The 23,026-nt window shown below is 30.6% G+C and overlaps 4 protein-coding genes across 6 annotated transcripts; 2 read left to right on the top strand and 2 right to left on the bottom strand.

Annotated features, from left to right (window-relative positions):
• Positions 1-287: 287 nt before the first annotated feature.
• On the top strand, positions 288-3,642 carry LOC141535889 (uncharacterized). 2 transcript variants are annotated; one of them, XM_074256053.1, is made up of 5 exons: positions 288-471; positions 839-1,187; positions 1,408-1,516; positions 1,587-1,934; positions 2,542-3,642. In XM_074256053.1, exons 2-5 carry the CDS (start codon positions 889-891, stop codon positions 3,445-3,447), a joined length of 1,662 nt encoding a protein of 553 aa, XP_074112154.1. In that variant the 5' UTR covers positions 288-471; positions 839-888; the 3' UTR covers positions 3,448-3,642. The 2 variants fall into 2 exon arrangements, with proteins under 2 accessions (XP_074112154.1, XP_074112155.1); XM_074256054.1 differs by lacking the exon at positions 288-471 and adding an exon at positions 541-556.
• Positions 3,643-4,296: 654 nt separating this feature from the next.
• LOC141536659 (ATP-dependent helicase brm-like) lies at positions 4,297-20,786 on the top strand. Of its 2 annotated transcripts, none has more exons than XM_074257330.1 (6): positions 4,297-4,449; positions 4,636-4,963; positions 14,357-14,534; positions 14,602-19,052; positions 19,478-19,643; positions 19,728-20,786. In XM_074257330.1, exons 2-6 carry the CDS (start codon positions 4,676-4,678, stop codon positions 19,892-19,894), a joined length of 5,250 nt encoding a protein of 1,749 aa, XP_074113431.1. In that variant the 5' UTR covers positions 4,297-4,449; positions 4,636-4,675; the 3' UTR covers positions 19,895-20,786. The 2 variants fall into 2 exon arrangements, with proteins under 2 accessions (XP_074113431.1, XP_074113432.1); XM_074257331.1 differs by having other exon boundaries at positions 4,308-4,449; positions 4,622-4,963.
• LOC141536661 (inositol monophosphatase 2-like) lies at positions 5,727-7,528 on the bottom strand. Its single transcript, XM_074257333.1, has 5 exons — positions 7,195-7,528; positions 6,956-7,089; positions 6,295-6,660; positions 6,057-6,208; positions 5,727-5,991 (listed from the first exon to the last, which is right to left on the bottom strand). Exons 1-5 carry the CDS (start codon positions 7,261-7,263, stop codon positions 5,861-5,863), a joined length of 852 nt encoding a protein of 283 aa, XP_074113434.1. The 5' UTR covers positions 7,264-7,528; the 3' UTR covers positions 5,727-5,860.
• On the bottom strand, positions 8,246-10,956 carry LOC141536660 (inositol monophosphatase 1-like). Its single transcript, XM_074257332.1, has 4 exons — positions 10,552-10,956; positions 10,235-10,368; positions 8,931-9,193; positions 8,246-8,817 (listed from the first exon to the last, which is right to left on the bottom strand). The coding sequence occupies exons 1-4, from the start codon at positions 10,618-10,620 to the stop codon at positions 8,420-8,422; spliced, it is 864 nt and encodes a 287-aa protein (XP_074113433.1). The 5' UTR covers positions 10,621-10,956; the 3' UTR covers positions 8,246-8,419.
• Positions 20,787-23,026: the final 2,240 nt, after the last annotated feature.

Below are 23,026 nucleotides of genomic sequence, written 5' to 3'. Positions count from 1 at the left end.
TTAAATAAATTTTTAAAATTAACAGCTGACCGCTAACTTCAGTATTATTAAAAACCATTTAAATCAATTGATATAGATATATATAAATAGTTTCAATGACAGTTGTTTGCTGATAATCAATAAAAGAAATTAGAAATTAAGTAAATATTACTAATGCTGATGACTAATTGATAATAATGATGGCAATAATAATAATAATAAATCTATGACGAAAAAATTCGTGAAATAAATATATACATTTCTCAAATTTACAACCAGCGCCCTCAATCAGATGAACCTAAAAAAATAATCAAGTTCACAATCATTAAAATAGTAATAACCTTAACAAATAAATCATATTTCACCTCAACATTTATTTTTATTGTTATTAAAAATAACAATAATAATTAAAAAAAAAATTTAACTTAAAAAAATAAAACATAGATAAAAATCAGCTGACAATATAGTTTCAGTTAAAAATCAAAATGTCTGGTACGTATAACCATCGTAAGTTTACTGTGTTACCATATTTACGTTAAACAAATAGTTTTAATAAATAAACAATTATATTTAAAAGGTAGGTAATTGTTAATGAAATGACGACGGAGATTGTTTAATAGTCCGTCTCACCAGTTTAAAATGATGTGCAACATTTGTCTTTGTCTGAGATCACGGTTAAATCTTGGCTTCTACCACGCCAATCAACTTTTTTCAATTTTAACCTTCAATTTTATTGTCCTACAACTTTATTATCTTACTTCAATATTTAAAATTTTTCCAATTGTTTAATATAATTTATTATTTTAATTTTAGTTATTGGTTTTTATAATGAATGATGAGATGATTTTTATGTTTTCAGGTTGATTGTTTATTTATTTAGTTAGCAAGAATAATTGTTATTATAAAATCATGGATACTATGGAGACAACTGCAGGAGGTGGAGAGACAGCTGGTGAAGAAGAAGAAGATGTATCATTCCATTTAGGAGAATTATTCAATAGTTATGAAGAGCTGGAGTGCAAATTAGAAAAATTTTCTAAGCGGAGCTTAGTCCATTATTGGAGACGAGACAGCAGAACTGTGAGCGGGGCTCACATGAAAACTGCAAGGCATATTAGCGAAAAACTTAGATATTACTCCGTCAAGTATGCTTGTATTTATGGGGGCCAGAAATTTCTACCACGTGGTGCTGGTAGAAGACAGTCACAGTACGTTCTTTTCAGTTTTTTTATGTTAGGGTTTTCTAGATTGGTTTATTTTATTTTGTTATGCTGACAGAAATAATTTACTGCGAATTCATTCATTTTATTTAAATTATCGTAACATATAAAAAAAAAAATTATTCTGATTGAAAAGTAAAATTAAAAATATCTAAATTAATTTGGTAATTAATAATCTAATATTACCAAAATTTTTATTGAATTTCAGATCAATCAGAACAAATTGTCCTGCGCACATCATGTTAAGAGCGTCGAAAGATGGAAATAAATTAGAAGTCACTAGCGTAAATAATGACCATAATCATGAAATATCTGAGGTATTGATTTATTCACTAATTATGTAGCTTCACTAAATTTTTCAACTATTATAATTTATTATTCTCTCAGGAATTATTTAAAAAATTACCACAAGAAAGAAAATTATGCGGCGAAATGAAACAAGAAGTCCAGGAACTTATGCAGTTGCACATTGACCGTAAAAGATTAAAAGAGTATGTTCGTTTACGTACAAACAAAATCCTTCGTTCAAAAGATTTATTTAATATTGCTGCCGCAAATAAACAAAAGAAAACAATAACTCCTGAGCGAGCGTACGAGTTGTTTGAGCGGATTCGTGATCTAGAGGATTTACAAAACCGCAATTCTGGCGGTAAAGTATTTTCTGAATCTGATGATGACACATCACAGAGTGCCAAACGTATTAAAAAGGAACCTCAATCACCTTGGGGGCAAGATGTAAGTTTTTTTATTTTTTATCAATCACTACATGGAGAAAAAAATATCGTCAGAATGAGAATACGTATCGTTATTCTGACTATACGCCGTATACTCATTTTTCTTAGAGATATTCTGTATAGTCAATTCAGCTATACAACGGATAGTCAAAATGACTATCCGTATCATTATTTAAAGCATTACATTTGGCAGTTACACAGCTTTACTCCATATTACTCAACTCAGTGACATAAAGAAAAAAATTATTGAGTAAAGTTTTTTTTTTTTTTTAATTTATTTAAAGGAAACATATTATTAAATAAAAAAAAAAATTGAATGAGATTTTTAAAAGCGCGTCAACACTTCTAATATACTATTGAGTCGAGATATCATTGAATACAGTTAGTACTGAGTAAAGTTAGTATCGAGTAGTGAAAGAATTGAGTAAAGTTTTTTTTTTTTTAAGTTATTCAATTATTTTAGGGGAGTACAGTATGTCGAAGAGTTGAGTAATCTGGAGTAAAGATATGTTACTGCCACGTTGGATAGTCATTTTAACAATATTTTTTTCTCCGTGTAGTTCGTAATTTTCGTACTTATTTAATAATTTATTAATTTAAAAATCAAGGAATTATCATCGGAATTAGCTGAAGCAAGTGAAGGTAATGACGGGGAAGATTCATACACTCAATTAACGCAAGAAGAAGTTGTTGACGACATGGATACAACAGAAGATCAATTATTAAGCACGAATACCGACGGCGATTTGATATCAGCGAATGGTGAAATTGTAGGCGAATTAGTAATGCAAGATGACCCGTCAGTTATTATTGAGTCAATAGTTAACACAGATGAGTATGGCGACGAGCGTAACTTTGGCAGTTACCGCGATGACGATCATCACTTGAAGCATAATCAGGTTGACAACCACACTGATACCGAAGTGTTGTCAATTGATCCCATCGAAGCGGACGCTGAAATAGATAAACTCTCTAAGACTCCATCTAATTCACCTGTACCTGGACAAACGATAGAATCGCTGTCGGCGGATATTGATGATCATTCACCGGAAATAAATCAAAATCACTCGCACTCTCATCACATCACCCAAGACACTCACAGAATTTGGATTATGAAAGAGTCGCCGACACATCAAACTGATAACTTCGTTGATGATGATGATGATGATGATGATGATATAAAAACGTCTGCCGCAGAAGCTACTGGATGTAGACCAGTTACAACAACAATTAATGGTGAAGAAAATTCGGATGTAAATGAAGTTGTTTTTGCAGAAGAAGCTAGTCATCAATTATTACTGGAACAGCTTGCAGTCTTGAGAGCTGAAAAAAATAAATTGCATCATGAAACAGAAATGCTTAAACTAAAAAAAAATAAACTTCAATTACAAATTGATTGTTTTACCAGTGAACTCAGTAAGCAGGAAATGGAAAAAGAAAAATTGAGATTGGAAATAACATTACTTAAGTCTAAAGTCGATGGTGATGGTGTTTCTTTGTTATTTGTACCTTAATTTGGTAAATTATATAAGAATAAATGTAAGATATAATTATTGAAACATGTGAATAATTTTTAGGTCTACTGTAAGGTTACTGATTAATAATATTATTATTATTGAATATTTTATGAGTTAAATTATAAGCGTATTTATAATGACGGTCTAAAAAGTATTGTGAGGAAAAATAAAGAAAACAGTTTTTTAAATGTATAGAGGGAACTATTTATGATAATAATGCATTTTTAATTCGCTCATTATTAATAATACATGATTAGATTTATATCGATGAACGATTATATTTTTATTATTGAATGACTGGTTAGAATATTTTTTGAAATTTCACGAGATAAGTTTATGGAAAAAATAAGACTTGCGCTAAGGTATTTTTAGTAAAATTGGCATGAAAATCCAGCTTATTAAATAATTTTCCAATAAGCAGTTGTAATCTTTATTAATAAAAAATAAATGTTTGTGGGAAATTTAAGTAACGATTGTTTATTAAGTATTTTCATTATGAAAATAAATTAATTTTTAAAAAAAAAATTTATAATGCTGAAGTTGACAGATATTAAAAATTTTTTTGGAATTTTATATCAATTAAATTATTAAAAAAAAATTTTATTCAAAAGTTTCACATTTAAAAATTTTTAGAAGCATTTTTTTATTGTAATTAATTTGTCAAAAAAATGTTTAAAATCGACAGCTGACCGCTAACTTCAGTATTATAAAAATTTTTAAAAGACAGTTGTCACAATAAAAAAGGAAAAAAAATATTTAAATTTCCCGCTCGAGAAAAAAATTTTAATTTAGCGCCCTCTAAAACTACAAGCCAAAAGCTTCCAGGCCGATTAAAATGGCTACGGCTTGTGCGTATGTGATGTAGATTACAACAAAAGTTGTTAGTTGTTTAATTTTTTCCAAGTTATTAAATAATTTTAAGAACTTAAAAAGTGATTTTTACATAGTTGAAAAGGAATAATAATTGTTGCATGTGTAATTTATGTAACAATCAAAGCAGTAAGTACACTTTTAAATTTTTCAATACGTAAAATCATAATATCGCGATAATGTCGTCATTCGGTTGAATAATTTCTTTCGTAAATACTATTCAGGACGAAAGAATAAAGTTAAATAAATATTAATTATTAATAAATAAATATTAATTAATTGGAAATAAAATTAATGATAGATAATTGATGCCAGGAATTAATTGATAATTACACTGGAGACTGATCGTAATAATATGGCAAGTCCATCGCCTTCATCATCACCTATGCCACCACCACAAGCTCCAAGTCCAATGGGCCCGCCACAAGCTCCGTCGCCGTCTAACCCACAGGGAAGTCCGATGGGACCTCCACAACATCATCCTCACAGCCCGACTCAAGGATATCCCGGTGGTCCTCCTCCACCTCCTGGCCCGGGACCTGGACCTGGTGGACCACCTATGTCGCAACCGCCTCAACCGCCGCCTCAGCAACAAAATTATCCACCACATCCGCAGCAAATGCCTCCTAATATGGGACCCCAGGTAATTTATTGTTGATTATTAGATAATAATTAATTTGATTATTGTTACAGCAAATTTTATCTCTTTATCTAGGTATAATTTATAAATAACATTAGTTTTACCCATAGGCTTTTCAAGATATCTTACACTGAGAGTCAATTTTATTTAATAGTAATGAAATTGTATTGCCATTTTAATAAAACGTTTATTTGGCTAATTTCAAATAAATAGTATATTACACCCCTTGGGAAGGAAAATAAGAAATGTCTCAGATCACATGTAATTGTTGTCCGAGGCGAAGCCGAGGTCAATAAACATGTGATCTGAGGCTTTCTTATTTACTGCCCGTGGTGTGTATACTATTTTTCTCCTCGACGGAAACGGAAAGCGGCATTTTCGTTTAGCGCAGCGGGAGCAAAATTGACGCTTTCCGCCCGGAGGTGAGAAAAAATTTTTTTAGAATTTTGTAGCAATTGAATTATTAAAAAAAAATTAATTAAAAAGTTTCACATGTGAAAATTAATAAAAATTACAAGTGAACATTTTTAGAAGCATTTTTTTTTTTATTGTAATTGATTTGTTGAAAAAATTTTTAAAATAAATTAAATCTTAAAAAAAATAGTAGAAAAATTCCACTTGAAGAAATTTTGAAAGAATTGTAAGTGAGAATTTTTAAAAATATTTTTTTTTTATTTAATGATTTAACAAGTGTGATAAATAATAGAGTAAAAGAAAAATAAATGAAAATTAAGACACCAAGATCACTCTAGATCAACAAAGTAAATTAAACTTGAAGAAATCATTTATTTTCTCAACTAACTACAATTTTTTTAAATTAAATTATTCTTAGGTTTGAGTATTTTAATCTATCATAATTAAATAATATTCTACAAAATAAATAATCATAAAAATCTACAATCAACTCGTTCTCTTGAGTCGTCTACGCTGTGTCTGAAGATCTGTATCATTTATTAGCTTGGACATTTCTAAAGCAAGTGCTTCTGTACCAGCTGCTATCGTATTAGGTTTCATGACATTGAAAACTCCTCCTATTAACGTTGAATTATTAATTCTTTCTCATGAAATATTTATAAAAAAAATTAACAAAAATTACCTTTGGTATCTATAACAGTACCACCGGCTTCTCTAACCAGCAGAATTCCAGCCGCAACATCCCAAGGTTTCAAATGATCTATCTGAAATCCGTCCATTGTACCTTTTGCGACGTATGCTAGTCCCAATACTGCTGACCCAACATTTCTTACTCTAAATTCAAGTTTGAAATTAATTTTATTAATTAATGAAATTATTATTATTAGAATAAATAAAAGTAAAAAATTTGGACACATTACCCATCAGCTACTCGTGACAATGCTTCTATTCTTCCTAATACAATATCGCGCTTAGGCGCTGATTTTAACAGACCGGGCTCGATATTCAACAGTGCTAGTTCCAATTTTGATGTTTTTGAGACTGTAATTTTTTTATCATTTAAAAACGCACCTTGGCCTTTTTTTTCTGTGTATAATTCTTTGAAATGAGGGTTGTAAATAATAGCGAGTGTCATTTCTTTATTAATTGCTAGGCCGATTGATATACAGTATTGTGGAAACCCGTGAACAAAATTAACTGTGCCGTCAATAGGATCAATAATCCATGTAGGTGCGTCGGTTAATTCTAATGGTTCATCTTTGTTGTATGACTCTTCAGCAATAAACCTGTTGAAATGTACAATGATCTATTCACAATCTAATTATACTTAGAAAAATTTTTTTTTTACAAGTATAAACTTTTCAAAATAATTTTAAATTAAAAATAAATTAATTCTCAATTTCATTTAAATTCAATAAAATAATTAAAAAAAAAATATTTAAATGATATAACAAAAGTTTTTTTTATAAATTAAATAAACTCAAATATTTTTTATCACAATTCCGAGACAGCAATCTCTTGATTGATTTAAATTGTCATTGATATGAAATCTTATAAGTTTATAACAAACAAAGTACTTACTTGTGATCAGGAAATTTTTTACTCAAATTTGATATTAATAAATTTTCAATAGCTTGGTCATCATCGGTAACAAGGTCCCGAAAATCTCCTTTGATTTTAACAACTTTTTCACGGTTCAAAGCAGTTTTCAAAATCTAAAAAAGTAAAATTTTTACTTTGTTTTTGACAAAAGATAAAAAATTAACTGAAACAGTTAATAATTATCTTCAGTTGTGGAAGATAATTTTAAGTTTAAATACCTCGCCTGCTTGTAGTGCAAGTTGTTTAGCGAACACAAAGTATTCTTCAATATCTTGATTCGTTGCCATTTTAATAGTCACAAATTACGATATTAAATAATTAAGATTACTAAAAGAGATGTGCTACCGGTGAAATGTTTCACATCAATGCAATTTCTATCAAATTTTGTTCTTAAAATAACGTAAAATACCTTGACGTTTATCACTATTATTCCTAGATAATAATCTCTTGTCTTTGTTCAAGTGTCACTGATATGAAATCTTATTAATTTGTTACACTTTTTTATAATTATTTTTAATTGTTTATTATTTTCAACTGTGTTGCGCACTTTAGTGAATTTTATTTTACTGTTTTTTTTTAAGTTTTTTCATTTTAAATAAAATGTTTACTTATCGGGTGAAAATATTAAATTTTTTTATTTAAAATTTAATGTTAATTTACTTCATACATTTTTTTAAATATAAATTATATCAAAAATATTTTTTTTCACATTTAAATTCAGAAAAAAAAATTTTAATGTTTTTATTTATCAATAAATTTTTATCGTATTTCAAAGATAGTGATAATTGGATTTGAAAAATGGTTATTGTTCTGACATTTATGATTGCAGATAATTATAAATAAAAAATTTTTTATAAATCAATTTTTTAGTAAAAATTATAATTTTTAAAAACTTTAAACAATTTTAAGGCTTGAAAAAAATGAATTATCAATTTATTATAATTTATACAATATTTCAATAAACACAAAAATTATTCTTAAAAATATTTTATAAAATAATTCTCAGTTAAAATTTTTTTATAAATATAAAACATAGTTTACACGACAATAAAAAAATTTAATACAATTGCTTAAAAAATTTACATAAATTCACCGTAAAATTTAAAGAAGAAAAAAAAATTTTTATTTACAAAAATAAAATAATTTTGTAAATAACTAGAAAAGAAAATTATCAATGAACAGTTTGATAACTCCGTAGAAACTAGAAATATTCTTGCACTCATCGAGTGATTTAGTCATCAATTATCAATCAATTAAAAATAATAAACTTATTGTGATATGATGATATATTCAAAGCGAATAAATACATCAGAGTTGCTAATGCTAATTCTCTTTGTATACCTCCGTCATAATTATCAATTATTAACAATCAATAATAATTAAATTACATCAATAATAATAAATTTATATAAAATTAAAAAATAAATGAAACAGGTTGATAAATTATTCACTAGATTTTTTATCATTAACACGTCGCCGGTGAGTTTTAACATCAGCAAGTCTGACAAGCTCGACCAGCTCGGGTGCAAGTTTTCGATTTCCCATAGCCAGCACTCTGGGCTTCATGATATTGAAATCTCCGCCAGATGTATCGATAACATGACCGCCGGCTTCGCGGATTATCAGAACACCCGCAGCAACGTCCCAGGGCATTAAATTGTCGGTGTGATAAACATCTGCGGCCCCCATCGCCACATAGCAAAGTGTCAACGCTGCGGATCCAAGAGTTCTTATTCCGTGGGCTATTGTAACAAATGCCTCGAACCGACCGAGGATTATGTCCCTGATGTCTTCTATGGTCGCGTATGATGCTTCAATGCACACCAGAGATTGTCGCAATTCTGAAATACGTAACAGATTTATTTAAATTAAAATTATCAATGAACTTTTGATCTTGATAGTTTATATTTATGATTTATGATTTATAATTTATTATTGGTTGGTAAATACTCACCAAAGACGTCAGAACTTTTGATCGGCTTCCCGTTTAGATAAGCGCCGCGTCCTCGTCGCGCTGTAAACATTTGCTCGAGAACTGGGTTGTAAACAATCCCGATTTCTGATTCCTGATTCACCAGGAGCGCTATTGATATGCAGGTGTGGGGAAATGCGTGGACAAAGTTTGTCGTTCCGTCAATCGGGTCGATTATCCAGGTCGGCGCGTTTGTTAATTCTGGAAGGATGTTCGTTTTTGATACCGTTTCTTCTCCTATGAATCTGAAATAATTGATTAATTAATTCAATTTTAAAAATTATAAAAAAGAATATGAACATTAATAAAATTATTAAACATTTTGACCGTGAGCAAGTTAAATTAATTTAGAACAATTAGTGTAGAAAAATTTTTTCCAACTAGATAATATTTGATAATTCTTGAAATTTTGTTATTGTAAAAAATGTTAGAATTATTTTAGGATAAAATAAGTCTATAATTTTTTTTTATTATTTGTAAATAGTTTTCTTAAATTATATAAAATTATTCTTAAAATTTTTAATATTATTTGATGAATTAATTAAGCATTATTAACTTTCAAATATTAAAAGATTTTTGAATTTTTTTAATTGTAAAAAATACTACAATTATTTAATTAAAAAAAAATTATGCTGCAATTTTTTTTTTTTTTTTTAATAATTTTTAAAATTTTAAACACGCAATTGAAAGAATTTCCATTAAAAAATCTTATTAGTTTTTTGTAATTAAATTTTTATGCATGGAAAAATTTTCTGCACGATTGTTATGCAAAATTATTTCTTTACAACCGAGATAAAAATAATGAAATCATTTTTCTTAAAATTTTCAATACTGATATCGCAATTTTCTTCGAAAAATATTATTCATTTTTAACGAACCACTACACATACACTAATAAAATATTTTATTAATTCAAAAATAATTTTCTAAACTATTTTAAAAGTTAATTATGAATTAAATTTTTATATATGTTCTGACACTTGAAAAAAACCATAAATCTTTAAATAAAAAAAAAAAAGTAGATTTGTCTAATATAAAAATATATTGACCAGAGAAAATACACAAGACAAAACGTTGGTATAAAATTAATATCTATCAAGACCTTGTCAGTTGAAATCTATTTCAGTGACTAAACAGCCAAACTATTAGAAAACATTACTTGCAAATAGCTTTTGAATAAAATAAAATAAAATAAAACAATTTCATCATATCGAAATTTTCCGTGGAAAAATTTTCGTAAAATAATATCTAAAAATAGCTGAGAAGTTTTAAAAAACGATACGTACTTGTGGGTAGGGAATTCTTTAACAAGGCCTTCAATCAAAATTTGTTCAACTTTTTTGTCGTACTCAGTAACTAAGTCCCAGTCACCAGCTTTAGTTTCAATATTTTTTCCACCTTGTATTGCATCTCTGATTATCTGAAATGTCAGATCAATAAAAATTCTTCAACATATAAATGTAATACATCTAGCCCTTCACATCACCACTTATCAATCTTTCAATAAATTACTCTGTCTATTAATACATCGTCTCATGTCAGATAAAGTACCATCTATCATTAATCATTAAATAGTTTTATATATAAATAAAAAAAGGAATACCTTCGCCGATTCAATGGTCAGTTTCATAACAAAGTCATAACAGTAATCCAATTCTTTTTGACTCGCCATTTTTATTTTATTTCAAGTATAAATTATAAATTATAAATTAATTCTAACAATAAAATTATGAAATGTTATCCACTGGGTCTTACACACAAGTGACGTAATATTTGCGGAAGCGCACTACTTATGCAAAAGCTCTACAACCCCACTACATTAAGTTATTTTTCCAATACATACATCCTGCTTGATACCATTCATTTCCCTATTATTTTTATTTTTATATATTTATATACTTTTTTTTAACTTTTCTTCGCCAACTATTATTTTACCTCAGTGTAAATTTAACTTATTGTGTTTTAATATTTTTTAGTCTTTATAAAAATTCATTTATGATTGTTATATTATAATTTTTAGTAAATATTTACAAGTCGAGTCAATCATTTTAATTTTCTATTTTTTGAACAAAATTTCTATTTGATTTGATTGGTATAATTTTTTTTTTGAAAAATACATAAAAAAAATGAACAATAAATAAATAAAAATAAAATTATCACAAGTTTAACAAATGTTACGAATTTTCAAAAAAATTTATCAATTTTTGAGAAAATTGTGATATCTTTTTTTTTTTTTTTTTTTTTAATTGTTCGTTTTTTTATCTACTTTTCAAAGAAAAAAATAAAATAGTTTGAGATGTGCGGGTTGCTAGTGAGCAAATAGAAGTATTTTTAGTCTAATAACGTTTATTTAAAATAATCTATCTAGAATTACACGCGTGTACTTAAGACGAGGTGAAACTAATGGGTTTTCGGGACTGACTAATTTTCTTCAAGTGTCTATCTAGGCCTCTGACCTCTCAAGAGGTAGGGGGTACTTAATGGAAGTATAAAGAAAGTAAATTAAAGGTAGGAGTACTTACTTGTACGAAAGTATGGGTCTAGGTACAAGTAGGTATAAATATAGATGTATATTCTGAAGGTATGGAAAATTACAGAAGTAGAAGTATAGTTGAGGAATATCGGTAGAAATATATGTAAAAGCAATCAGTGGACTCAAGGACCCGGTCGTTGGCCATGCGACATAAGTTTCTAATCCTTTAATTGCTTTTTAGAAAACGAAAGGTTATTGGGATTTTTATGGGAAGGTTTGGGAAAAACCCTTAAACTTCTTACAAACAAACTTATACATATTTTTAATCCTAATACAATACTTTTATTAGGGTCTCGTCAACTGCGGATGTGAATTTTATTACTTGCAATGCAATTACAATAAAATAAAATTTCCCAAAATGTCCTTGAAGCGGACGAGACTCTATCAGTTGCTTGGCATCACCAAATAAATTATAATCCGGTATAATTTATGGTGATGCGATACAACTCACGTTTTTCCAACTTAATAGCGTTGTAGAAAAATTTCAACTTAAATAATAAAATATTAACTATATTATTTAACGCGCTATAACTAACGAATAGTAACGATTAAACAATTATAAATGATAATTATAAATAATAATAATTAATAATTAAATAATTATAAATAATAACAATTAATTACTCAGGAGTGGGTGGAAGATATGCCCCCACAATAGAAATTTTTTCAAAAACATAAGAGTCAAAATTTTTTCCAACTTTTGAAGGCAAGAAAGCTTTATTCTTTTCTTTCACGATATTTTTTATCACGAATGCGCCGTAAAAACAAGCAGAATAAAAAAAAAACAAAATTTGAAAATGTTAATTTATCACTTAGTTATGGCCCAAAATGGGGTTGACCTCACTTGTAAATATTTACCTAATCTTTAAGTGTTGAGTTGGGAGAAGAAATTTTTGGGTTGATTTTTTTCTAATTCAACTTTAAACTTTTTTTTTTTTTTTTTTTTAATAATGAATTTAAAAAAAAGCTAAAAGTATGAAATTGTAGAAAATTGAGAAAACTATGAGTAAATTTTCTTAGAATATAATTAAAAAAATTTTTAGTTCAAGAAATGTAAAAATTATTGAAAATCAGCTTAATTGAGTTTCACTAAAATTCATACTGAATTTTTTGTTATTATTGAAAGTAATAATAACAAGAGTGAATTAATTGATATAAATAATTACAATTAAAATAACTTAATATTTATGAGAGTAAATATAACGGAAATTTGATCATTTTTTTTAGTTTTATTTGACAAAAAAATGTGTATAAAAAAATATAAAAAAAATTCATCAAAGTATTTACGAAAATATTTATTAAAAAAATTAAATTTTTTTTCGGTTCAATTTATAAGAACGTTAAAATAATTGGGATGAGAAATTAACTTATTACCCGTAATTTTGAATTGATTCAAAATTTAATTATAAATCTTAAAAAAAACAATTCAATTTGAATAAAAAATTTTCGAAGTGACAAGTAGAAAACTGAATTGTAACCCAGAAAATTTTTCACAAAAAAATGATCAAATTAAAAATAATTAATTTCAATACTATGAATCAAACAAGTAAATAAATTCAAAATAAACATCTAAAAAAATCATGACCAAAAATTTCTAAATATATAATAAAATAAATAAAAGTAAACAATGTTCACATCAGATAAGTGAGCAATCGAGCGTAATTTAAGTAATAGGTGTAGGAAACCACGTGTTAACAATGTGTCACCTGTATTGAACCAGTGGATAAACGTTTTTTTTTTTTTTTTTTTTTTTTTTTGTCAACTCTTTTTCGCTCGTTCCTCTGTACTTTATGTTTCCATATACTCACATACTCATATAATACATTCACATACTTATAAATTTACAATCAACACAGCATGCTGCGTTCACGCTTCTAGCAACACGTAATCACGTTCCAGGGGCATGTTTACAACCTTACACTTAGCTTTGTAATATTGTTTTAGGATATCTGGTATCTATCATCAACTTCCTGATTTATTCCGTATGTTTCTTATTCTACCTAACCGCCGCTGTCATTATCATTAGCAGAAAATAATCAAAGGGTAAATGAAATACTCTCGGAAGAAATAAAGCGGCTGTTATATTAATCAACTTGACAATTATTGCTCACGTCTTTTGTCTAAATTTCATTGTTCGATATAAAAATCTTATTTATCGATGATTAAATTAAAAGTTCAAGTTTACGTAGATTCTGAATGACATAACGTAGTTTTAGTTTGAGCAATGGAAAATTTCATTAAATCCATACGTGATGGAAATTATAAAATGTGATTCTATTACTATTGGAATTATAATTGACGCGCTGATAACCATTTGCATTTGTATTTTATTTATCGTCTTATCTGTTACGCCAGCTGATAGATGTGATTATAATAATTATGTTATATTATAAATATGTTGATAAATTGAGTAAAAAAATTTCCAAGTCTGTGTAAACAAATAATGAAACTTTTAATATTTAGTATTACAAAAATATATACAATATTATTATATATTATATCTAATACTTGGTTTTCAATGTCAGAGATGAACCATAAATAATCACGCAGATAGTCACAATAATCAAGACGTCACACGGTGTGATATGATTATATGAGTTGTAATAAATAATATTATTGCACGGTGGATAGAAATTTAATCCTGACAAAGCATACATAATAATAGACTCGTTCATTTTTATTTTATATTATAGTCTATTATTACGATAGAATTTATTTATATGATGTGATGAGTTCACTTTTATTGATCAGATTTTTAAATTATGTTGATAAATCTTCTTTGAGATTAATAATTTAAGATTTAAAAAAAAAAAAAAAAAACTGAAAGAAAATATTATTGTTTCTGAAAACTAAAGAAATTTTTTTTTTATTCCAGGGCCCACCAGGAGCACCTTCAGGAGCGCAAGGACCCGGAGGACCAATGATGCCAGGACAGATGGGTGGACCTCCAAGTGCCGGACATATGGGACCAAATCAAATGGGACCGGGAGGACCACCTCCGCTAGGTTCAGGACAGATGTTCCCTGGAGGGCCACCGAATATGGTACCTGGAGGTAACTATCGATAATAATTTCAATTATTTATATTAACAGTAATTTTTAACTTGAAAATATTTTTTAGGACCAAATCAAATGGGCCCAGGTCATATAGGACCCGGTGGACCACCAGTACCGCACATGCAAGGGCCAAATAACCAAATACCGAGTGGACCGGGGCATATGCAAGGACCTCCACCATCTGGACACATAAATATGGGCTCAGGACCTGGACCGATACCGCCAGGTCCAGGACACATGAATCCATCAATGCCTGGCGGTCCTCAGGGTCCTATGCCTGGTGGTCCTCAGGGTCCATCGATGGGTCCTGGTGGCCCGATGCCAGGCCCTCCTCCCAATATGTGTCCACCTAATCAAGGTCACGGCGCGAATGGACACCCTCAAATGAATATGAGTGGTCCAGGAAGTCAAATGAACATCGGGCCTGGTGGTCCAGGTGTTCCAATGAATATGGGAGGACCTGGTGCTCCAGGTCCAGGTCCAGCTGTCCAAATGGGTCCTAATTCTGGACCTGGAAACCAAATGGGACCTGGCGGACCGATGATGCCTGGGTCGGGACCCAATCAGATGCCTCCAGGTGGACCTGCGAGTCAAATGGGACCTGGAGGACCCGGACCGATGAGTGTCAACAATTCTGGAGGCCCAGGTGGACCTGGTGGGCCGCCAGGACCTCCGGGAATGGGTCCGATGCCGCCAGGAGCTCAAAATCAACCGCTCGGACCAATGGGACCTGGAGGACCAGGTAATTCAATGCCTCCGGCTCCTAGTGGTCCACCTAGTGGCTCTGGAACTGGACAAGAAAATCTTAGTGCTCTGCAAAAAGCCATCGACTCAATGGAAGAAAAAGGTCTCCAAGAAGATCCTCGGTACTCACAATTACTAGCTCTCCGTGCTCGTGGTCAAGGCGGGGCGAATGATAGGTTCACTACTCAGCAATTTCAACAGCTTCGCGTTCAAATAATGGCTTATCGTTTACTAGCGCGGAATCAACCGCTTTCTCAGCAACTAGCTCTTGCAGTTCAAGGAGCAGCTCCACCACCTGGCTTAAATCGACCAAATGATTCTACTCAAAGACCTGGTACACCTGCAGGTCCTCTTCAGGTTTCAGGTGTCAATGGGCCCCCTCGACCTGGCTCTCAACCGTCTCAACAATTGCAGCAACACCAACAACAGCAAGTCAGTAATAAAAGTAACCGCGTTACGAGTGTCGTTAAACCAGCTGGATTAGATCCTCTAGTTATTCTTCAGGAGCGTGAAAATCGTGTAGCAACAAGAATTGCTCTACGTATGGAACAGTTGAGCAATTTGCCGACAAACATGCCTGAGGATCTTCGTATTCAAGCTCAGATAGAATTACGTATGCTACGCGTACTTAACTTCCAACGTCAACTGCGTTCTGAAATAATTGCTTGTACTCGTAAGGATACGACGCTTGAAACTGCTGTTAATGTCAAAGCTTACAAACGTACGAAACGTCAAGGATTACGGGAAGCTCGTGCTACTGAGAAATTGGAAAAACAACAAAAACTTGAAGCAGAACGCAAACGCCGACAGAAGCATCAAGAGTTTTTGACCTCTGTTTTGCAACACGGCAAAGATTGGAAAGAATTTCATCGTAATAATGTTGCTAAAATGTCGCGGTTGAACAAAGCAGTGCTGAATTATCACGCGAATGCTGAGCGTGAACAGAAGAAGGAACAAGAACGTATTGAGAAAGAACGTATGCGTCGTTTGATGGCTGAAGATGAAGAAGGATATCGTAAGCTTATTGATCAGAAAAAAGACAAAAGGTTGGCATTTTTATTGTCTCAAACTGATGAGTATATTAGTAATCTTACGGAAATGGTCAAACAGCACAAAATGGAGCAGAAACGAAAACAAGTTGAAGAGCAGAAACGCAAGAAGAAGAAGAAAAAGTTGCAAGACGGTACCCCGGTCAATGAAGATGGTACTCCGGCTGAAGACACGCGTGTTCATGTTTATGAAGTAAGTACTGGACGTACGTTGACAGGTGACGACGCTCCCATGATGAGTCAATTGAACGGTTTTATGGAGTCTCATCCTGGTTGGGAAGTTATGGAATCTGATAGTGAAGAAGACGATGATGAAGATGAAGAAGAAAATGTATCTGAACAAAAAGCTAAAACCGGTGATTCGTCGGCTGCTTCTGCTGCCGATAATAATAGTGGTGCAGGTGACTCTGTCAGTGAAACTAAGAAAAAATTAAACAAAGCCAAAGTTGAGGATGATGAGTATAAAACTGAAGAGCAGACTTATTACAGTATTGCACATACAGTACATGAGAGTGTTACTGAACAAGCCTCAATTATGGTTAATGGTATACTCAAAGAGTATCAGATAAAAGGTCTCGAGTGGTTGGTGTCATTGTTTAACAACAATCTCAATGGTATTTTAGCTGACGAAATGGGTCTCGGTAAGACAATACAAACTATTGCGCTCGTTACACATCTTATGGAGAAGAAGAAGGTCAATGGACCGTTTTTAATCATCGTTCCTTTGTCAACACTATCTAATTGGGTTCTTGAGTTCGAAAAGTGGGCTCCGAGTGTCGTTGTTGTTTCCTACAAAGGTTCACCGGCGGGACGACGGGCGATACAATCTCAAATGCGAGCTACCAAGTTCAATGTACTGTTGACCACCTATGAATACGTTATCAAGGACAAAAGCGTACTGGCTAAGCTACAGTGGAAGTATATGATCATTGATGAAGGTCACAGAATGAAGAATCATCATTGTAAATTAACGCAAGTATTAAATACACATTATTTAGCGCCACATCGGTTATTATTGACCGGTACTCCCTTGCAAAACAAATTACCTGAGCTTTGGGCGCTCCTGAACTTTTTGTTACCCTCAATTTTCAAATCATGTAGTACGTTTGAGCAATGGTTTAATGCACCGTTCGCTACTACCGGAGAAAAAGTGGAGTTGAATGAAGAAGAAACAATTCTTATCATCCGTCGTCTTCATAAAGTGCTGCGACCTTTCTTGTTGCGACGTTTGAAAAAAGAAGTAGAATCTCAGTTACCTGACAAAGTTGAGTATATTATCAAGTGTGACATGTCTGGTCTGCAGAAAGTATTGTACAGACATATGCAGAGCAAAGGTGTACTGTTGACTGATGGTTCAGAGAAAGGAAAACAAGGAAAAGGTGGTGCGAAAGCACTAATGAATACTATTGTACAATTGCGTAAATTATGTAATCATCCGTTTATGTTCCAAGCTATTGAAGAAAAATATTGTGAACATATAGGCGTTCAGGGTTCACATACAGTATCAGGTCCAGATTTATATCGAGCATCTGGTAAGTTTGAGTTGTTAGATCGTATACTACCAAAATTGAAGGCAACTAACCATCGAGTACTGCTGTTTTGTCAAATGACTCAATTGATGACGATAATGGAGGACTACTTGAGCTGGCGTGGCTTTAAATATTTACGTTTGGATGGTACAACCAAAGCCGAAGATCGTGGTGACTTATTGAAGAGATTCAACGATCCTGGATCACAATATTTCTTATTCTTACTGTCAACTCGTGCTGGAGGTTTGGGTCTAAATTTACAAGCCGCTGATACTGTAGTTATATTCGATTCTGATTGGAATCCTCACCAAGATTTGCAAGCTCAAGATCGTGCTCATCGTATTGGACAAAAGAATGAAGTAAGAGTACTACGTTTGATGACTGTTAACTCAGTCGAAGAGAGAATATTAGCTGCTGCGCGGTATAAGTTGAATATGGATGAAAAAGTTATTCAGGCTGGTATGTTTGACCAGAAATCAACAGGAAGTGAAAGACAGCAATTCTTACAGAGTATATTGCATCAAGATGACGCTGATGATGAAGAAGAAAACGAAGTACCAGATGATGAAACAGTTAATCAGATGATTGCTAGATCCGAGGGTGAGTTTGAGGCCTTCCAAAAATTAGACCTGGAACGACGGCGTGAAGAAGCTAAATCAGGTCCCAATCGTAAATCGCGGTTGCTGGAAGAAAATGAGTTACCTGACTGGTTGGTGAAAGACGACGATGAAGTTGAACGCTGGACTTACGAAGAAGATGAGGAGCGTTTCTTGGGACGTGGTTCTCGACAGCGTAAGGAAGTCGATTATACAGACAGTTTGACGGAAAAAGAGTGGTTGAAAGCAATCGACGATGACGGCGTTGAGTTTGATGACGAGGAGGAAGACGATAAGAAGAAGAAGAAAACTCGCAAGCGACGCAAGAGAGGCGAAGAAGATGAGGAACCGGTCCAGAAAAAACGTCGTGGTGCTGGAAGCAGCAGCGGTCCTGGTCCGTCGGTTGATATGAAATTACGGAAATCTATGAAAAAGCTACTGATGGTTGTTGTTAATTACACTGACAGCACTGATGGTAGATTGCTCAGTGAGCCTTTTATGAGATTGCCGTCGCGCCGAGAATTACCTGATTATTACGACGTAATAAAGAAGCCACTGACCATTAATAAATTATTAAAGAAAGTTGATGAAGGCAAAGTAAGTACACACATATTGAATTATTTAGCTAGAAAAGTTTGACGTTAGTTTTAAAATAGTCGTTGGTCTAGAAAAATTTGGTCTTTCATTTTTAATTAGCAATAAACCTTAAGATAATTACTTATTCCAAGTGTTTTCGCGGTAGTTTATTTAGATTTAACGGAGATTTTAAAATTAGTTGTTAAATTAATTGACTCGATGGCACTTTTTTATTACTTTCGGAAAACTTTTCTCGTAAACTTAACTCGTAAGTTAACAAGAAACTGTCTTAAGTCTTGACATTCTACAAGAGATTTATAACTTATTTTTTTTATTGTCAATTTTTATTCCCATAAAAGTTGGAAGATTCACATATAATAACGTGATAAATTTTTTACTTTTAAAATAATTGAATTTAATATATAACTAATGAATTATATTTTCAGTACTCCAGTGTTGATGAATTGGAAAAAGATTTCATTCAACTGTGTAAAAATGCCCAAATTTATAATGAAGAAGCCTCGCCAATCCACGAAGATTCAATAGTCTTGGAATCTGTTTTTACAAACGCACGACAGAGGCTCGAAGCCGAGGGTTCTGTTTCAGACGATGGTCAGTGATATTTTTATTTTTTATTTTTATTAATGTCACTCGGGTCCTCTAGTTTAATTTTTATAAAATAACATTTTATTCCAGGAAATAACTCATCTCCAGGCGACTGCGATGATGGATCGGACGGTGACTCGAGTGTAAGGATGAAGATAAAATTAAAAGGACGCAAAAGTGAGAGCAGAACGGGTAGACGGAAAAGGATAACTAAAAAATATGTTTCAGATGATGATGACGATGCTGATGACAATTAATTTACTTTTTTATATTTAATTAACTATTATATTATTAATATTACTACAATTTATTATTATTAGTTTTCAGATTTACATTAATAGTTAATTCTTATAATTTACATACCAAACTATTGAACTTAATTAGAATTTAAGTAAAACGCACTTCAATTTTTATAAAAATAATCAATTTAATTTTTTTCGTCTATTTTGGTAACGCTCAAAATTAAATGTTTGTATTTGAGAGAAAAATATCAGATTAATTAATTAATAATTTATATCAATATTATTGCATTTAAAATTTTTTCAATTTTTGTCATAAACTACATCATAAAAATCATAAATGACATTTAATTATGTATTGCATATAGCTGATATTTTTTTTTTTTTTGATAATATAAAATTGTTGGAATATAATTAAATAAAATAATCATCGTTAATTGAAAGCCTGAGATATCATTAATAATTGTTTTTAATGAATCTAAGTAGTAGCGTATAATATATGTTATAATGACAAATATATATTTATAAATATTGTAATGTATTGTAGTTAATACGTGTATTGTAAGAACGGAGTAATATTTAAAAAATGAATGAAAAATAAAATGAACAATAACTGAAGGTGGTAATGAATATTCAAAAGTAATGATGATAAATAACTGGTGTTCAGGGCTTGTGTGTCTGTGTCTAGTCTGTCTAGATGTAAGTTGTAAATCCGGCACCGATAAATCACAACATGACGCCGGCTCTGAAAATTTAACTCAAAGCTCCACATTACTGATGTAATTTACACATCAATTGCGCTTTATTTCCATGAATACTAATTAATGGGTATCATCATTTTTATTTTTATTTATTTTGTCAAACCATTAAACTATAAATTTTCGTGAATAAACTTTTTATAAAAAGAAAATTCAAATTGAATGGAATGAAAAAATTTATTCACCGAACTCGCAAACACGTTAACGAACGCAGAATCAATTAATTTTTTAACAATTAAAATCGTATGGATTTTCATTTGTCATACGTATGATTCAATTCTGTTTTTATTAATTCATGAATTTTTTTCAGGTCGTTGAAAGTCAAATTAAGATTTTAAAGATTCAAATTTGATTTTTTAATGTAGTTATAAATTATTTTTTTCGGATCTTGGAAATTTTTTTATATCAATTTAATTAACACCTCAACAAAGAAATATTAAAAATGTAGGATTTTAATTTTTTTTTTTCATCTGCTAACACATCATTTTTTCTTTTAATAATCGCATCATAATGAAGCGTAATTATTCTAGAGAATAATTTTAAGCATGAAAAATAGTAAAAAATAATTCCCCTGAGGTTGAAGCTAGTTTACTTGGGTATAATATTTAAATAAAATTTATTTTTAGGAAAAGCTCCGGAAATAGTAAAATGAGAATTACATTAAACAGTCTCTAAATGAAATATTTTTTTAAAACAATTATAATAATAATAAAAAAAAAAAAAAAAAAAAGAAGTATTTTATCCCAGAAGCGTAGAAAATTTTCGTGTGATTTTCAGCGTCAGCTTGGCAAAACGGAATCACGCATGAGTGAGTAAACGCGATGAAATAAGTAATATATCTGTATATATAAAGTAAAAGGAATGAAAAGTCGGGTATGAAAATAAAAGAAATAAAAAAAGAGAAAAGAGAGTTAACTTTATCTGCAGTGCAGTTTATCCGTAAAGATTAAACCAAGTTGAAAGGTACATCATTAGTAGCGTGTGCGCAAGTGAAGATAACAAATAATCCGTCTTTTTAAACGATAATAATTTTTTTCATTTATATGTATATGTAGATATAGATATATATTTATTGTTGATTATTTATTTATCATTTTTTATTGCTTATCTATTATACTCTTGCTCTTCCTTTTTAAGAGTAAACTAATAGTCGAGTATCAATTCGCATTCGATTATTTACTTTTTTTTTTTTTTTTTTTTCCTTTAAATTAGGTAATCCTGAACGCTCTTAAACTCCAGTACCTTACTGCAGTGGCATCAACTACACCCCCGTAGACAATAAAAGTACTGGTAGTGATCTTGGTCTGTAGAAGTTGAAGTAGAAGCGAAGTTGGGAAAGAGGGTGAGATGAGAAAAGAGACAAGAGGAAAGTGGAAGAAGTAGAGTAACAATTTTATTTGAATCCTCACAAGACGAAAGCACTTTACTCCGATCGCTTTACTCGGTACTTTCGATTCGTCTTTGCTTACCCGATTGAATTGCGAATCAGACAGAAACATTGCTGCGACTGACAATCAGGGCTTACATTCAATATACCCCATCAAGTCTACAGATGCTGTTATGTTTTTTATATAGATACGTGAGATAATAAAATTATTGAATTAAAGATAAAATCAATTATATTTACATCACAAGTTTATTTTATTAAAAAAGATTACATTTTTAGTGATTACATGGAAGTGGAGAAATTTCTCAAATTTATACACAGAAAAAAAAAAAAATCTTGAGTCAAGCGTTAATTTTCTTAAATCGAAAATTTCTTGAATGAAGTTAAAATTTTTTGAACGAAGTTAAATTTTTTTAAATCAAGAAAATTTCTTCTTGCTCCAAAATAACTTCAGTTTTCCTTATAATTTTCTTGGTTCAAGAAATTTTTTTTTTCTGTGTACTTTATTAGAAATTTTTAATCGCATTCTGTGCAACTTCTAAGTTTTTAGATCGTGAAAAGAAAAATAATTGAATTTTTATCATCGGTAGACGGATAAAAAATTAATTTTATTTAAGAGCGAAATTTTCCAACTTTGAACCTCATTTTTAAGAGTTTTATGATTTTTAGTTAAGTAGAAAAAAATCGTAAAGCAAAATTTACTTTAAATTTACATTCAATTTTTAAAAATGTGATTTTTGGTTCAAGAATTTTTCTGTTAAATTAAGTTTATTTTTTTCATATCAGTCCAAAAATTAGAAATTTAAGATGCCAAAGAGATTTTTTTGTTGCGTATTAATATTAAGGCCAATTAATAAAAAAATTTTTTTAAACTTTTATCAACCAAATAATATCTTTACTATCCTATTTTGCACAACTCATGATGCGAAACATCAGACAGTGCTTTATGATCGAAAAGTTTTTTTCGCCTCATTTCGGCAACTATTTTTATTATTATAGTTTTGT

The sequence above is a fragment of the Cotesia typhae genome, unplaced genomic scaffold (assembly GCF_013202065.1).
Source record: "Cotesia typhae breed Kobodo isofemale line unplaced genomic scaffold, CoteBio_Ctyphae scaffold_152, whole genome shotgun sequence".
Lineage (NCBI taxonomy): Eukaryota > Metazoa > Arthropoda > Insecta > Hymenoptera > Braconidae > Cotesia > Cotesia typhae.
This window is presented reverse-complemented; position numbering and strand designations above follow the sequence as displayed.

Bases quoted from the DNA above. Each gene is read 5' to 3' on its own strand.
- LOC141536660 (XM_074257332.1), bottom strand. From the start codon at position 10,620: ATGGCGAGTCAAAAAGAATTGGATTACTGTTATGACTTTGTTATGAAA. The intron at 10,369-10,551 runs GTATTCCTTTTT...CTGACATTTCAG, and splicing joins TGACCATTGAATCGGCGAAG to ATAATCAGAGATGCAATACA. The intron at 9,194-10,234 runs GTACGTATCGTT...CAATTATTTCAG, and splicing joins AAAGAATTCCCTACCCACAA to ATTCATAGGAGAAGAAACGG.
- LOC141535889 (XM_074256053.1), top strand. From the start codon at position 889: ATGGATACTATGGAGACAACTGCAGGAGGTGGAGAGACAGCTGGTGAA. The intron at 1,188-1,407 runs GTACGTTCTTTT...ATTGAATTTCAG, and splicing joins GCTGGTAGAAGACAGTCACA to ATCAATCAGAACAAATTGTC. The intron at 1,517-1,586 runs GTATTGATTTAT...TTATTCTCTCAG, and splicing joins ATAATCATGAAATATCTGAG to GAATTATTTAAAAAATTACC.
- LOC141536659 (XM_074257330.1), top strand. From the start codon at position 4,676: ATGGCAAGTCCATCGCCTTCATCATCACCTATGCCACCACCACAAGCT. The intron at 4,964-14,356 runs GTAATTTATTGT...TTTTTATTCCAG, and splicing joins CTCCTAATATGGGACCCCAG to GGCCCACCAGGAGCACCTTC. The intron at 19,053-19,477 runs GTAAGTACACAC...TTATATTTTCAG, and splicing joins AGAAAGTTGATGAAGGCAAA to TACTCCAGTGTTGATGAATT.
- LOC141536661 (XM_074257333.1), bottom strand. From the start codon at position 7,263: ATGGCAACGAATCAAGATATTGAAGAATACTTTGTGTTCGCTAAACAA. The intron at 7,090-7,194 runs GTATTTAAACTT...TTACTTTTTTAG, and splicing joins TTGCACTACAAGCAGGCGAG to ATTTTGAAAACTGCTTTGAA. The intron at 6,209-6,294 runs GTAATGTGTCCA...ACTTGAATTTAG, and splicing joins TTGTCACGAGTAGCTGATGG to AGTAAGAAATGTTGGGTCAG.